The sequence below is a fragment of the Balaenoptera borealis genome, assembly GCF_965194805.1.
Source record: "Balaenoptera borealis genome assembly, chromosome: 16".
NCBI lineage: Eukaryota > Metazoa > Chordata > Mammalia > Artiodactyla > Balaenopteridae > Balaenoptera > Balaenoptera borealis.
Genome location: NC_138872.1, coordinates 23735886 through 23750946, shown reverse-complemented (window position 1 = coordinate 23750946; position 15061 = coordinate 23735886). Strand labels below are relative to the sequence as shown.

Genomic DNA, 15061 nt, shown 5'->3' with positions numbered 1-15061 from the left:
GATACATGCATTCAGCAAGATATGGAGCTAGGACTTAAAGCTAGTTTGTCTGACATCCACATACTAACCCTTGTCTACACTCGCCCTGCTGTATTCTGATCTCAGGTTTCTGGAAGCCCTTCTGTGAGGCCTACTTCAGGCCTAGGGCATTGGGCCATTCTTTGGTAAGCAGCTGTGGGATCCTCTGAGCCGGAGGTCTGTGCTGCCCTGAGGTGGTTGTTATTGGTACAGCAGGCACGCTTCTGCCCAGTGCCCAAGAGGGGAGGAAGGGGGCAGGGAGGTAGAGAGTTGGGATATTCAAACTGCAACTGGGTTTTCAGATGGTTGTGGACACTGGCTGGTTGGAAAAGGGGCTGGGAGCTGTCTCCATGCAGTAACTTCAATGTTGTTGCATCCCCAGGTGAGGGAATATGTCTCCAAAAAGGTCCTACCTGAGGAAGCCCCCGCTCGGAAGCTGCTGGACAGAGGCGGAGAGGGGCTGCTGAGCTCCCAGCACCAGTGGCAGTTTAACCTGCTGACGCACGTGGAGTCTCTTCAGGACGAAGTCACGCATAGGATGGACTCCATTGAGAAGGAGCTGGACGGTAGGGCTCCCTCCTTGGCTCCTTGCCCTTGGCAGGCACTGTGGGCCCGCCGGGGTGAGCTGCTTTCTGAACCCCCTGATCTGGCTCTCCAGGCACAGCTGTGTTCCTGCCTCCTCTCTGTCACTCTCACCACCTTCATTCTCCCCTCAAGATGGCAGAGCCTTACTTTTAGTATTGATCGGGCACTTCTAAGGTTTGTGCGATGTCAGGGGTCCTGCCTCACTTTCCCAGTCCCTTCTGCCAAGGAGAGCGTGCAGAAGAGCAGCTGGACTCTGCCTGCGGGTAATGTGTGATCTGAGCAGATCTTTACTAAGCCAGTTCTGTGGGGAATTGAAACTTTGACGTATTTGAGCTTTTAGGATGTCTGAGGATTGATCTGAAAACACTTTTTATTTCAGCCTTTCTTAAAATCTAATATGAAGCCTTCTCCTCTTTATCAGTAGAGATTTAAGAACTTGACTAAGTCATTTACGTGGCCCCTGGGTATTTGTCCCAGATGTTAGTGGTAACAAATGGGCTTGGAGGACTGAACTCTTGATCCCCAGGATGTTGTCAGTTTGCTTTTTGAAGACAAACTTCCTTCTTGATTATTTGTTGTCTTATTCTCTTATTTCCTAATTATTTGTTTTCATCCTTAGAAAGGAGACTGATTAAGAAATAAATGTTCTGTTTGAGGATTCTGAGTACAGCCAGGCTGTTATTACTGTAATTGGGGATGAAATAACTCAGAAGAAAAATGCCATGTGTTACGTAAGCGAGGGTCACAAGGTGTGGCTGAGGCCAGGCCAGGGGAGGAGAGCTGCTGTGAGGGGAAGTGATAACAGGAAGGCTTCCTGGAGCTCCTGGGACTGAAGGGGAGCCTTGAAGAGAGTGATGTTTTCTGCTACGGGGAGGGGGGGGGGCGGTGACTGAGGGTGGATGATACGAGGACTGGCTCGACTGGGAAAGGGTTGGCCCTGTTGGAGGACAGCGAGGACGAAAGCCTAACACGCCCTCATGCTTTCTTTCCTGCCCCGGAGGCAAACCTGCGGAACCGGGAATGGGAGGCCAGTCCAGGGTCCATTGTGAGGGCATTTCTGGAAGGTGGAGTGTTTCTGTCTCTCTTTCACTCCTGAAAGGTTTCCTTGGGCTCCTTAGACCTGTAGCTGATGCCAGGTCTGTGAAAAACCCTGCTATTAGAAAGCTGAAAGAGGATCAAATGCCAGACTGAAAATTGTAGAGTTTCAGACAGTGGCGGTAGAATTGGCTCTGGGTCCCTGAGAAGAGGCTTAGCACCATGGAAACAGGGCAAAGGTTCTGTTGTTGCCAAAGGAACCTGCCCCTAGGGGAGAAGTCAGAGCTTTCTTTCCTTCTTCCTTCCTCCCTCCCTCCCTTCCATTTTATTTTTGGCTGCTTTGGGTCTTAGTTGTGGCACGCGGGATCTTTTGTTGCGGCGCGCAGGCTTCTCTCTCTCTAGCTGTGGCACATGGGCTCCAGAGCGCGTGGGCTCTGTAGTTTGTGGCATGTGGGCTCTCTAGTTGAGGCGCGCGCGGGCTTAGTTGCCCCGAGGCATGTGGGATCTTAGTTCCCCGACCAGGGATCAAACCCACATCCCCTGCATTGGAAGGCAGATTCTTTAACTGGACCACCAGGGAAGTCCAAAGAGCCTACCTACTTCTTAATCACTGACTTACCCTTGCCGCCCAGCTTGGGCTGCTCCGGCCCTGAGTTCACTGAGTGGTCAGTGTAGCAAGGATGATAAGCCTGGGCTCCCTTCTCTGGCCTTCCAGAGGACTCTTGTGTCCTGCTCATCTGGGGCCACATACTCTGTTCTTGTTCTGATATTCCAGGCCCCGAGAGGTACTGGAAGCATGAAAATCAATTATAAAGTTTAAAGATTTTATTCAGGTAAACAGAGTTTGCATTGTATTTAATTAAGATTCATCAGAATCCCATTGTATTTCTACTATCTTCATTTCATCTAAATACCGTCGAGAGAAACTGAGCTTTTATAGGAATTTGGATACAATATTCCTTTTTAAAAAGTCTGATAAGCTATTATATTGACTTTTAAAAATGTCATTGTTTCAGTATTAACCATTATTTAATAACTTATGTAGTTGTGTGAACAGTCTTATAAAACTAAAAGATGAAAGATATTTAATGACCATGAAAATACTGAATCTTTTAGCATTAGAAAGATTTTTGTTTTTAAATGTTACCGTAGTGAGCATTGGCCTCTATCTAGATGGTCTGGGGGAGTGTATTTGAAATGAAACTTTACCTTTATAACCTTCTGCCTTGCTTGGAATCATGATACTGTTGAGAAGCTGTTGAGCATCCTTAAAAGAGAAACTTGGGGTGATGGTCCAGCACCTGGTGTGGAGAGAAGGCTGGCTTACTGGATGCTGGGGTCCAGAGGAGGTGCTGTTGGCTCCCACAGCCAACACAGTTCTGGGTCTGGTCTTCTTCATTCCTGCTAGAGAGAAGACTTCCACCTTCGGGGCTCCAAACACTCCTGTTAACCAAGTTCAGAGACTATGAGTGGCCTAGACTCTTCCAGTCTGCACACTGACTGATGCTCTTTCTCCCTGTGCGTGCCTGCTGGGTCACCATGGTGTTGGGGGACGTCTTGGGTGAGCCCGAACCAGATCTGAGGTAGTTCCAGTAGCTTTAAGAGGGGCCTCTCAGCAATTGTAGGATCATCTTGCCAAGGACAGACTGACTGACATTTTCTCTTGGAATCAACACAGCCAGCCTTGACTGCCTTAGACTCACCCAGATGGGCTCTTACGGCATTAACTTTGAGTCTTTTCTCCATTTACTTTTTTTTTAAAAAAAAGGATTTATTTATGCATGCATGCCAGGTCTTTGGGATCTTCGTTGCTGCGTGTGGGATCTTTAGTTGCGGCATGTGGGATCTAGTTCCCTGATCAGGGATCAAACCTGGGTCCCCTGCATTGGGAGCGTGGAGTCTTAACCACTGCACCACTGGGGAAGTCCCCCCCCCATTTACTCTTGTGCTCTTTAGCTGAGCAGTTCCTGTCTCTCTCTAGTCTGTGGACTTCTTTTTCTTTTTTCTTTTTTTTTTTAATAAGACTTACTGTTGTATTGAAACTGGTCACTATGGAGTTTTTCTTGCTCAGGAGGTCACTGGCCAATGTCATTTAACTTTGATCCTTTACTCTTGGTTTTCAAGTTCCGTCTGAGAAGTCAGTTTTATATTTCTTATTTTCAAGTCCTTGTACTTGTTGAGATCAGGAGGAGGGAAGGTTCCTCCTCCTTGGAACCCCCAAGTACCAACAAGAAATCTGATGGAGGAAGGTGAACTCTGCGGAGCCCGAGCGTTCAGTGGGGCATATCGCTGGACTGTTCCTGCATTCTCTCACTGCCTCTGTTGAGAACCTACTATGTACCAGGCAAAGTTGAGTGTTAGGGATATAATGGTGAGTAAGGCAGACTCTGCCTCTGCTCTCATGGAGCTTGATCTTATGTTAGAGACAGATATTAATTAAATCATCCCGTTATGTTTAATTACAAACCAGGATAAGTGCTCCAAAGGAGAGCAAGTGATATAGCATAGCACCTGCGACACAGGGACCAGATTCAGAGTGTAGAGTTGAGGAAGGCTTCCCTGAGAAGTAACTTGCAGGGAACAAAGGATTTAGAAAGGTGGGAAGGAAGATGGAGGGCTGGTCTGAGGAGGGCGGAGGATTGTGTGTGAGGCTGCAGGCTGCTTGAGGAACAGGCACTGCATGGTCTTCCTCTTTCTGCACTCTGGCTCCAGGGTCCAGATGGTGCTCAGTAGAGGTTGGTGCACAGCCTAGAAAGGCTATGGGCAGGCCGGGGTAAGCACAGGGCCTACCTGGATGGGCTGGCTCTTGTCAGAGGTGCAGGGCTCTGGAATGGCCCCTCCCCAAATGCCAGAGCTTAAGGGAGTGGCTTGGGGAAGAACAAATATCTTTCTATAGAGAAATTTCTGCTCTCAGAAGCAAGACAGCTTTTTAGATATTGAACTAATTGTAGTCAAGTTTGTTAGTACCTGGACATTTTACATTAAGTACTTAGAAAATAAAATCAGAGTGTTCTGTGCTACTGATGATAGGAATCAATATGAAGCAGATCAGAATTTATGGAGACAAAAATAGACCTTTTCAAGTCCCTTTAGATTCTCATTTTTCTTAACAGAAGGCTAAAACACCAGGCTTTCTGATTTTCAACATGGGAAAGCCTTATAAAGATGGGGCGGTAACACTGAGAAAGGTGGGTCCTTCCAAGCCGGCTAGACTATAGAGCTGCACGAATGCAGTAGTCACTAGCTATGTGTGGCTATTTAAATTAATTAAAATGGAATAAAATTTAAATTCAGTTCCTCGGTTGCACTAGCCACATTTTAAGTACTCAGTGGCTATATTAGACAACACGGACATAGCCCATTTCCGTCATTGCAGAAAGTTCTGTTGGACTGCACTGCTCTACAGCATTTGAGCTTTGTCCTAGGAGTAATACTTTGCAGAGAGGGTGATGAGTCAGTGTTGCCTGAAATGGCCCTCCCTCCCCGTCCCCCATGAGTGGTTAGGTGGGATAAAGTGCTGAAATTCTTGCTGACATTCTTGCATATCAAGTGTTGAGAACTCACCGGGTCCTCTCTCTTCTGCCTACAGTGTTGGAGAGCTGGCTGGACTACACTGGGGAGCTGGAGCCCCCGGAGCCTCTGGCCAGGCTTCCGCAGCTCAAGCATTGCATCAAGCAGCTGCTGACGGACCTGGGCAAGGTGCAACAGATCGCACTCTGCTGCTCAACATGAAACTGGGCACCCCACACTAATGGGGCCACAATCCTGGGGCACCTGCAGGAGGAGCTTCACATATTTAAATAAATAAACCTAGCATGCCGAATGCACGTGACACCGACTGACTTCAGGGATCTGGGCAGGGGTGTGATGGACTTGGACAAAGAGGCCGTTTTGGCTGCTGGAAGGGAGGGCACTCTGATCTCGAAGCCTACCAAGAAGGTAGCAAATAGACTCTTGGGATTCCCTTCTTCTGTGCACATTGTTGAATGGAGAGTGAGTCTTTTTGCACAAACTTCACTTGAAATCGTGCCACTGATGATAAATGGAATGAGAGCCAAAAAAGTTTAGTCGGAAACAGTTGTAAATTCAACTTGCAGCTTATTTAATTGACTTCTCTGTCAGGTTGGGGCACATGCCAAGCCTTCTGGTTTTCTGCCTGGCATGGATTTAGGCAGCAGGCATCATTTTCGTTTTTCCAGCTTCGTGGGAATGTTGTGACTTCACCATTCTGTGGAGGTTGGGAAGGAGCAGAGGCCTTGGTGCCCTGCCTTCTTAGAACTCTTCACTTTCTCACCACCTCTCTTGCATGACTTCATGGTACCGGGGACAAGTTTTGTATGCTTTCACCCCAGAATTGGCTGGGTTGTGTCTTTTGTAGCAGAACCCATACAGCCTGTGGAAGAACTAGAATCTCACTGTAATAAGAATCTAGGAGGAATTCCAAACTGAAGCAGGCAGGGTCTGGAACCCAAAGGACAGCATTTTCTACCCACTTCTTGACAGCTTACCAGTTCTATTTAATGTCCAAAAAATGGTTCCCCCAAATTTGAACTCTCACTGTAAAGATTTGTTAACAAAGAATGTGGTTTGGGGAATTACCTTACTTTGTATTGTTGTAAACAAACCAGATTCTACATCTGCTGCCGCTTTTCTCCTTCCCCGAAGGGTATATGTTCAGTAGTTGGCATTTTCAGAATTGTTTTAATATACTTTAACACTTTAAATTTCCTGTTCGTATTATTTTGTGAGATCAAGGTGATTATGCTGCTTAAGGTCCAGGTACAGTTTGTACCTTTTGAGACAATATTTGTTACTCTTCCAGGTTACGGTTCCACGTGTAATTGTTTTGTTTTTCCTTACTAGGCAAAGTTAAAGAAAATGTTCCATGCTTTGAGGAGTGACCCATTTTACCATTTAGTTTTCCTGTCACTAAAGGCAAAAATCAAAGCACATCTATCCATTAACACTCACAAGTTAATTATGGGTTTATGAATCTGTAATGTTATATGCTGCAAATATTTACTATGTAAACGTGAAGTAGCCAATATCTCAATAGCAATGACAGTATCTCCGGTGACCTTTGGGATGGTTAGGCTTTAAGGTACAGGTCATTGCAGTCACAAAGCCCTCTGTACCAAGATTTGTTTCAGGGTATGCTTTGTCTAGTAATTTAACTCACCATTTGATATAAAATGAATTTAGGACAAGTTGACCTGCTGTAGCTCATCCATCAGAGGGAATACATGTGGCTATGACATCTGTAGTAAAGCTGACACAATTCCTCTGTAAGAGGTTGTTTCCCATTGCTAATGTTGGTGTTTCTGGTGTGGGAAGAAATGCTCAAGGAGTATGCATGGCATCTGTGTTTTGCATAATTTATCAGACGGCCACATTATAAGAACTGTGTGAAGCTTGTCTGAAAGGGGAAGAAACAGGATGATTTTCTGTAGCCACAACTGTGAGGTATGGTGACTTATTAGATTACTGATTTTTCTTTCCTGAAAACACATTTGAGCATAACTTCTGGGGAAGCTGTAACTTTAAGGGAGTCAATCTCATGTCTTTTTCAAGATGAAATAAGAAACTGAGTTACCCTAATTTTGCGAAGTGGCCATTATTGGGTTTAATGTATGCTTTTTGTAAAGGAAATAATCCCATTTCACTCATTGTGACCTTTGTCCTTAGGGAAGCAGGGGGTGACTCCAAGTTCTGATAAACCCCAGTGTGCTTCCCTAATTTAAAGCCATGTTGAGGGGCTCCATCCCCAATTCCTGGGTCACGTTGAATTAACCCCAGGCTGGAGCACTGGAAACTGTTATTTGCAAATATTACTGTTACCATTTAGAAATATGTACACTACCTAAGTTTTCTTTTGAGAAAAACTATCCACCTATAAAAAAAATTGCCTTGACAAAAGCAGTTCTGGTTTGACTAATCATTTTGTTTAAGTGATGAGTGTATGCAAGGTGGACCCTTGATGAGCCAACATTGCACTGTGGATACATTATCTATGTTTACGCGCTATTAGAACAGAAGGCGCTGTATATAGAAATGTTGCTTTGAAGCAATATTTGCAAAACATGCAAACTTCTGTATCTGTATTTGGAAAAAATAAAACAGGTTTTTGTTGCTACGTTTCAGTCATTTGTTATAGTTACCCTATTTTTCTTTCATATAAATTTATTTTTTTTTATATTTATTTTTAGCTGCATTGGGTCTTCGTTGCTGCATGCAGGCTTTCTCTAGTTGTGGTGAGTGGGGGCTACTCTTTGTTGCGGTGCACGGGCTTCTCATTGCAGTGGCTTCTCTTGTTGCAGAGCATGGGCTCTAGGCATGCAGGCTTCAGTAGTTGTGGCACACAGGCTCAGTAGCTGTGGCTCGCGGGCTCCAGAGCGCAGGCTCAGTAGCTGTGGCGCACGGGCTTAGTTGCTCCGTGGCATGTGGGATCTTCCCGGACCAGGGCTTGAACCTCTCTCTCCTGCATTGGCAGGCAGATTCTTATTAACGACTGCACCACCAGGGAAGTCCCATCTACCCTGTTTTTAATGTGCATTAATCTTCTATAAACATTACCTTTTAAAGGAAGTCTGCTTTTACATTCTAAATAGATGTATCTTCTGCAGGGAGGCAGATGCAGGCTTAAACCCAAAATCCCAAGGAAGAAGTATGCAAAATACTTTTGAATTCATTTAAGTGTCTTTAATATTCAAAAGTAAAATGCCCCACACCACCCTCTAGCCCAGTCTGGCTCATGCTTTGTGATGTGAGCTGCAGGACTATTCAATTTTTGATTGTTGAAAGCAGTGCAGGGAAAATAGGTCTGGCCTGCCTTATATTAAAAGATGGGACCCACTGCAATTAGGACCCTTCTTTTTTTTTTTTTTTCTTTCATTTTTTTAAATGTCATTTATTATTATTTTTTTAATTAATTAATTAATTAATTAATTTATTTTTGGCTGTGTTGGGCCTTCGTTTCTGTGCGAGGGCTTTCTCCAGTTGCAGAGAGCGGGGGCCACTCTTCATCGCGGTGCGCGGGCCTCTCACTGTCGCGGCCTCTCCTGTTGCAGAGCACAGGCTCCAGACGCGCAGGCTCAGTAGTTGTGGCTCACGGGCTTAGTTGCTCCGCGGCATGTGGGATCTTCCCAGACCAGGGCTCGAACCCGTGTCCCCTGCATTGGCAGGCAGATTCTTAACCACTGCGCCACCAGGGAAGCCCCCAATTAGGACCCTTCTGAGGCCAAGCCAAACGGCCTATGAACCCCAATCAGCTCCTTCCTGGGTGTGCGGAAGACTCAATGAATGGAGTAGGCTCTAAGGTTATATTGCAGAGCTTCCCCATTACTTGCCACATTGCTTCTTCCCTCCTAAACAATTATGCTTATTAAAAAAGTTAAGGGAGGCAGTTGGAGAGACATTAAAGTGAGTAGCAATCCATTAGTTCACACCAGATATGCTCCTTAAATCTTTCAAGAGCCTTAAAATTTGGTAAGGAAGGCGAGTATGGAGGCTTAAACCAGAGCTCACAGACAAGAACTAGCCTATCTCTGTAAACATCTGCACTAAACACTTACTAAAATAGCCCTATAACTTGGGCCTTTGGGGAAGTCTGTTCCCAAAGGGCAGCCTGATGGAGCAAGTTGGTGGCAGCATTGGTATAGCAATAGCCAGTTAAATAAGCACTAGTAGAGCCAGCTATTTGCCGGCACGACCCACCGCCATCTACAAGACAACAGAACACTGTCATCTGTTCTCTTAGGTAGGAAAACAAGCTCAAATTCTAGCTAGTGAGAGGTAGGGGCGACGATGGAACACAGGCTGCTTGCTGGAGCCCTCATTACGTAGACTCCAACAAAACAAAGGAAACCCAAGTGGGGCGCTGGGGAACGCGCAGGAAAAAAATTTCCCAGATGTGGCGGCCCAGGCCTAACCAACACATAATGATCCCACAAAAGCCAACGATGGCCAAGTGAATGAGAAACAAAGGCTTTATTCTCATGGGCTCCCAAGTTGGTTTCGTCACCAGCCAGAAAGGAGGTTGGAAATAGGCTCGGGAAAATAAGCACGGTAAAGGACGAACGAAATGGACACACGAGACTGCAAGAACTGCCAAAACTCGTTTGTCATTAACGCGTAATGGGGAGCCAGGCTCAGGGCCTCGGATCTGATCATGGCTCTAGTCCAGAGAGCGCCCGGGCCCGGCCGCCCGCAGCTCTGCCGCTCAGCCGGTGATGCGCACGTCCGTGCGGCGGCGAAGCCGCCGGGCCCGCGCTGCCTCGGGCAGGATGGCGAGCAGCTGCTCCTGCACCAGCATCTCCACGATCTGCTCCTTCGTACGGATGTCGGGCCGCAGCCACTGGCGGGAGAGCTCCCGCAGCTGTCGGAACGCCTCCCGCGGGCCTGCCGCGTCCTGGTAGCGGAACTGCCGGAATCGCTGGCGGAACGTCTCCGGGCCGGGCCGGGAGCCGGCAGGGCCTGGGGGGGATCGCGGAGCGGCTTCGGCAAGCGGCGCGGAGGCCAGGGGTGCGGGCCCGAGGGGCAGCTCCAGGGCGGCGGCGGCCGCCGCGGGAGACGTAGGATTCGCTTCGGGGGCCGCGGCGTTGAGGCTGGACGACTCGGGGGCAGGCGGTGGGGTCTCAGGAGTCGAGGAGGAGCCCATGGAATTACGCTCCGGGCCTGAGCTCAGGCCGGCCCCTTCCTCTTTCCCCGACAGTGGCGCGAGGCTCTCGGTTACTGACAAGCTTGGCTCACTCGCCGCCATGACTCCAGCTCCGGACGTCACTCTTTGTCCGGCAGCTCTGGGCGCAGCACTGCGTCTGTGAGAGGGCGGAGTGAAGAGGGAGACGTTTCCGCTAAAGGGCGGAGCCCGCGCGACCCTGAGGGAGAGGGGCGGTGGGGACCCCCAGCCTACCAGCGCCAGCAAAGCGCCTGGGGCGGCCGGAAGTGGGCGTCCCGGCTGGCTTCTCTATGGTGAGCTCGGCGCGCGAGCGTCCGGAAGCTGAGTCCGGGCTCCCGGAAGCGGCGCCCCCTCGCGTTCCTGAGTCTCGGCAGGAGGCTGTGGCTGCCGCAGGCCCGCCGGCCAGTCGAAGCGTGCAATGGCTGGCTCCGGCTGGTGGCGCCTGCGAGCACCAGTTCGAGGAGGAGGAGAAGTCGAAGAGTCGGAGGAGGAGCCGGAGGAGGGGTCGGAGGAGGAGTCGGTGCCGGAGCCGCCGCTCAAGCGCAAGCCCAAGCGCAAGCCCAAGCCTAAGGAGAAGGGGCCCAGAAGGGTCCCTATCCGCCTAGATCGCTTCGGCTTGCAGGTGACCTGCGTCTGCCCCTGCGTGCGCGCCTCCTTACTTGACCCTGATTAGGATGATGGCGAACCAATGGCTCCCGGGGGCTGGCGCCCGGCGGGTGGCGGGAGCGGGACGGCTGTCGGGTGCTGGAGGAGGGCCCAACTCGGGAAAGTTCTCTCGCTCACTCAAAAGAGGAGGGCAGTACACCCGCCTTGTGGCGAGGATGACACAAGATAACGTGTGTAAGATCTTCAACACACGTAGTAAAAGTTGCCCTTTTCATGGCACAAAGTAAATGCTCAAGAACTTTTTGCCATTACTATTTTTTTTCTTGGCGTGGCCTCTGAAACCAAGGGACAGGTGGCTCTGTGGGTTTTGCTTTTAATTTCAGGATTACTAAATAGACTAAATGCGTAGCCTCATATAGTGGCCACTAGCCACATATGCTTACTGAGCCCTTGGCATGTGGCTAGTGGGAATTGGGATGTGATGTAATGTAAAATACAGCCAGGACTTAGTATGAAAAAAAAATGTAAAATATCTCAATAATTTTTTATATTGGTTACATGTTGGATTGGTAGTATTTTGCATATATTGGGTCAAATAAAATATATCATTAAGCTTAATTTCACGTGTGTCATTTACTTTTAAATGTGGCTACTAGAAAATTTTACATTACGTATATGGTTTTCATTATACATACGTTGAACGGTAAAACTGTGCTACCCTATTGGAGTCAGGCTGCCTTTGTGGAATCCCCGAAGGGTTTATTTGCCTTAGGCCAGAGTTGCTGAGGGGATTAAATAGTGAAGACTTTGGAAAGAAAGGGCTTTTAAAATGTTTGTCTTCATTAAGTAAATTGCTGTCTCTGAGCTACAGTTTAATTATCTATAAAATGTGGATGTACTAGAACTAACCTCATTAGTAGTTATGAGAATTCAGTGAGATGATGCAGGTAAAAGCATGTAGCTCTGACAGCCCTTTGGTAAGTGATATTCTTTTTGACAACTGGCTCACAAATATGTTTTTTTTTTTTTTAATTTTATTTATTTACTTATTTATTTATGGCTGTGTTGGATCTTCGTTTCTGTGTGAGGGCTTTCTCTAGTTGCGGCAAGTGGGGGCCACTCTTCATCGCGGTGCGCGGGCCTCTCACTATCGCGACCTCTCTTGCTGCGGAGCACAAGCTCCAGACGCGCAGGCTCAGTAGCTGTGGCTCACGGGCCTAGTTGCTCCGCGGCATGTGGGATCTTCCCAGACCAGGGCTCGAACCCGTGTCCCCTGCCTTGGCAGGCAGATTCTCAACCACTGCGCCACCAGGGAAGCCCACAAATATGTTTTGTATGTATTTTACAGACTGGGAAACTAAGGGAGAGACAGGGGTCCCTTATGAAGATTTTGTATAACCCTTGCAGTACCTTTGATTTCTATGCAGAATGAGTGGGCCTCTTTAACAGCCATCAACATACCAGTGGCCCTGATGTAAAACTTGCCTCCCCCATAGGATGTGCTCTTGTAAATGGGTTGAAGTAGATCCTTACAGAACAGTTTCCACAGCCTGAAAACCTTGAAAGTCATCACAATGGGTCTTTAATGTTTTTAGTTAGTAATATGTAAAAATTGAGAGATTTCACGTGCAAATCTGGATTTCCAGTTTTTCTTGAAAAAGTGGACAAGCTGGCTGCACTGGACCCACCCACATTCCTGCCAGTTAACAATTAGCTGGAGCTGAGCCTCCTTCCTTTAGACAGATACTCTGTTCCAGTCAGGCTCAATCCCCACCCACCATTCCCTATTGTTCTCTGAAACAGAATGCTGTTTCATGTTACATTAACATTCAGAAGAGTTCATTTACTATTGCTCTCAGGTTGTCGTTTTCCTTAGAGCCAGTATTTTTCCCTATTTTCTTTTCAAAGGTGGGAAAACAGGGGCCTAGAGTATGTGATACCTACCAGCTTCAAACCTTTCCTTCCTCTGCCAGGCCCCTTGGCAGTTGGGTTTGCTGCCCTGAGAACCAACAGTCCTATTTCCTGTGTTGTAATAGGCAGGTGGTATCCAGGGCTAAGGGAGCCCACCAAACCCTGCTGTAAGGATGAGGGGTCCTGGAAGTCTTCACTCAGTAGGGGACATTTAAGCCTAGACTCAAGAAAAAGGGTGGAGTTAGGGGCATTCCAGGTAGAAGGCACTGTCTGTACCAAGGCACAGAGTGAATGGGAGCAAAGCTTTGTGGAAACTGCAGGCTGAGGTGAGGTCTGGGGAAGGGATAAGAGCTGAGGTTGGAAGGTCAATTAGAGGTTAAATCATAAAGAGCCTAGAATTCCATGTTGAAAAATTGAATCCTTGTCCTCTTGCAGAAGGGAACGAACTCTTGTGGTACTGGGAATCACGAGTGTTAGAGCTCTAGCCCATTTCTTCCATCCCTATTGGAATCACAGAACATTAGAGATAGAAGGAGACATCTTAGAGTTCTACTAGAATTGTAGAATATTAGAATGTAAGGGACCTCAGAGATTAAATCCAAAATCAGTTTCAGTTATAAGCCCCCAAAATCTATTTTTAAAAAAATAATACCTCTTCCTAGAAGAAGGATGCACTTACATACTTCTGCATACAATTTCAGGTAATTTCAGATAGCCTTGAACCCATCCGGAGGGCTCAGGTTAAGTTTAAAATATATATTTACATGCATTCCATTCTCCTGAATTTTACAGATGAAGAAATCAAGATACCAAGAGGCAAAGGACTGGTCCAAAATCAAAAACCTAGTAAGTGTTTCAAGGAGGACAAAATTCTTTTGACTTCCTAGTCCAATGCTCTTATCATATTAGACGTTTTTATTAGCACTAGGTTGGGAGCTCCCATGGGAATGGATGATAAATCATTCATCTCATATCACTTAGCTTCCAACACAAGGCCTGACTCCCAGCTGACACTCAGTAAATGTTGATTAAAGAGGACAAGCAGTGGTTTGCAGACCATGCCTGTGAAAGGAGAGCTCCAATAATGATTTCCAGACTCTTTCAGACAGATTTTGTTGTCTTTTGATGGCACATTGTTGGGGGTTGTGGAACAGAAGCCTAGATACTATTTTTTTAAAAGCTTTTTATTTGGAAGTAATCATAGATGCACAGAAAATTGCAAAAAGAGTGCAGACTTCACTTAGTTTTCCCTGGTGGTAATAACTATAGTACAATATCAAAACCAGGGAATTGACATTGATATAATCCACAGAGTTTATTCAGTTTTCACCAGTTTTATATGCGCTTATTTGTGTATGTATGTAGGCCTATGCAATTTTGTCACGTGTAGATTAGTGCAACGATACCACCATAAATATCTAGAAATGTTTGATCATCACAAAGGTCCCTCATGCTGCTGCTTTATAATTACACCCATTCCTTTCCCATACGCTGTATCCCCAACCGCAGGTAACACTAATCTATTCTCCATCTCTTTAATTTTTTTCATTTCAAAAATGTTGTATAAATGGAATCATTTACTATGTAACTTTTGGGGACTGGCTTTTTTTCACTCAGAATAATTCCCGGGAGATTCTTCCAGGTTTTTGTGTGTATCAATAGTTTGTTCATTTTTATTGCTGAGTCATAATCCATGGTGTGGATGTACCATGGTGTGTTTAGCCAGTCACCTGTTGAAGGTCATTTGAGTTATTTGCAATTTGGGGCTATCACAAATAAACCTGCTATGAATTCTTTTATAATATGGCCTTAGGTAAGTCATATACTCTTTCTGAGCCTGGGGATAATAACACACAGAATGGCTCTGAAGAGTCAATGAGAGAATATATGTAAAATAACCAGTACCAGGTCTAGTATTGTTTAGATGTTCTTTAACTTCTTACATCAATGTTTTATAATTTTCAGCATACAGAACCTGCATATATTTTGTTATACCTAAGTATTTCATGTTTTTAGTGCTACTATAAATGGTATTGTTTAAAATTTTTTGATTTTTAATTGTTTGATAGTATATAAAAATACAGTTGAATTTTATTTAGTAACTTGTGTCCTTCATTAAACCAGGAAACTCAGCCCCACTGGGGTTGTTTCTTCAAGTTTTTACTACCCTCACTCCCAAAATCCACTTGGCATTATTTGCTTTTCAGATTCTGAAGTTGGTTGCTGTTTGTA

The 15061-nt window shown here is 46.3% G+C and overlaps 3 protein-coding genes across 12 annotated transcripts in view; 2 read left to right on the top strand and 1 right to left on the bottom strand.

Moving 5' to 3' along the window:
* Positions 1–7771, top strand: part of PHF20 (PHD finger protein 20) — a 134739-nt gene extending 126968 nt beyond the window's left edge. For all 6 annotated transcript variants that reach the window (XM_082359369.1, XM_082359370.1, XM_082359371.1 and 3 more), the window contains 2 exons: positions 401–584; positions 5228–7771. In XM_082359369.1, coding sequence (XP_082215495.1) covers positions 401–584; positions 5228–5370 — 327 coding nt within the window. In that variant the 3' untranslated portion in view covers positions 5371–7771. The remainder of the gene's footprint in view (positions 1–400; positions 585–5227) is intronic.
* Positions 7772–9605: 1834 nt separating this feature from the next.
* Positions 9606–10559, bottom strand: SCAND1 (SCAN domain containing 1). Its single transcript, XM_082362032.1, has one exon. It carries the CDS (start codon positions 10394–10396, stop codon positions 9857–9859), a length of 540 nt encoding a protein of 179 aa, XP_082218158.1. The 5' UTR covers positions 10397–10559; the 3' UTR covers positions 9606–9856.
* A 46-nt stretch (positions 10560–10605) lies between these two features.
* Positions 10606–15061, top strand: part of CNBD2 (cyclic nucleotide binding domain containing 2) — an 89329-nt gene continuing 84873 nt past the window's right edge. For 4 of the 5 annotated variants that reach the window (XM_082361950.1, XM_082361949.1, XM_082361947.1 and 1 more), the window contains exons 1-2: positions 10606–10934; positions 13622–13675. In XM_082361950.1, the coding sequence (XP_082218076.1) occupies positions 10731–10934; positions 13622–13675 (258 nt within the window). In that variant the 5' untranslated portion in view covers positions 10606–10730. The remainder of the gene's footprint in view (positions 10935–13621; positions 13676–15061) is intronic. The other variant, XM_082361948.1, reaches the window with a different exon arrangement.

Coding starts and splice junctions, on each gene's coding strand:
- SCAND1 (XM_082362032.1), bottom strand. CDS start 10,396: ATGGCGGCGAGTGAGCCAAGCTTGTCAGTAACCGAGAGCCTCGCGCCA.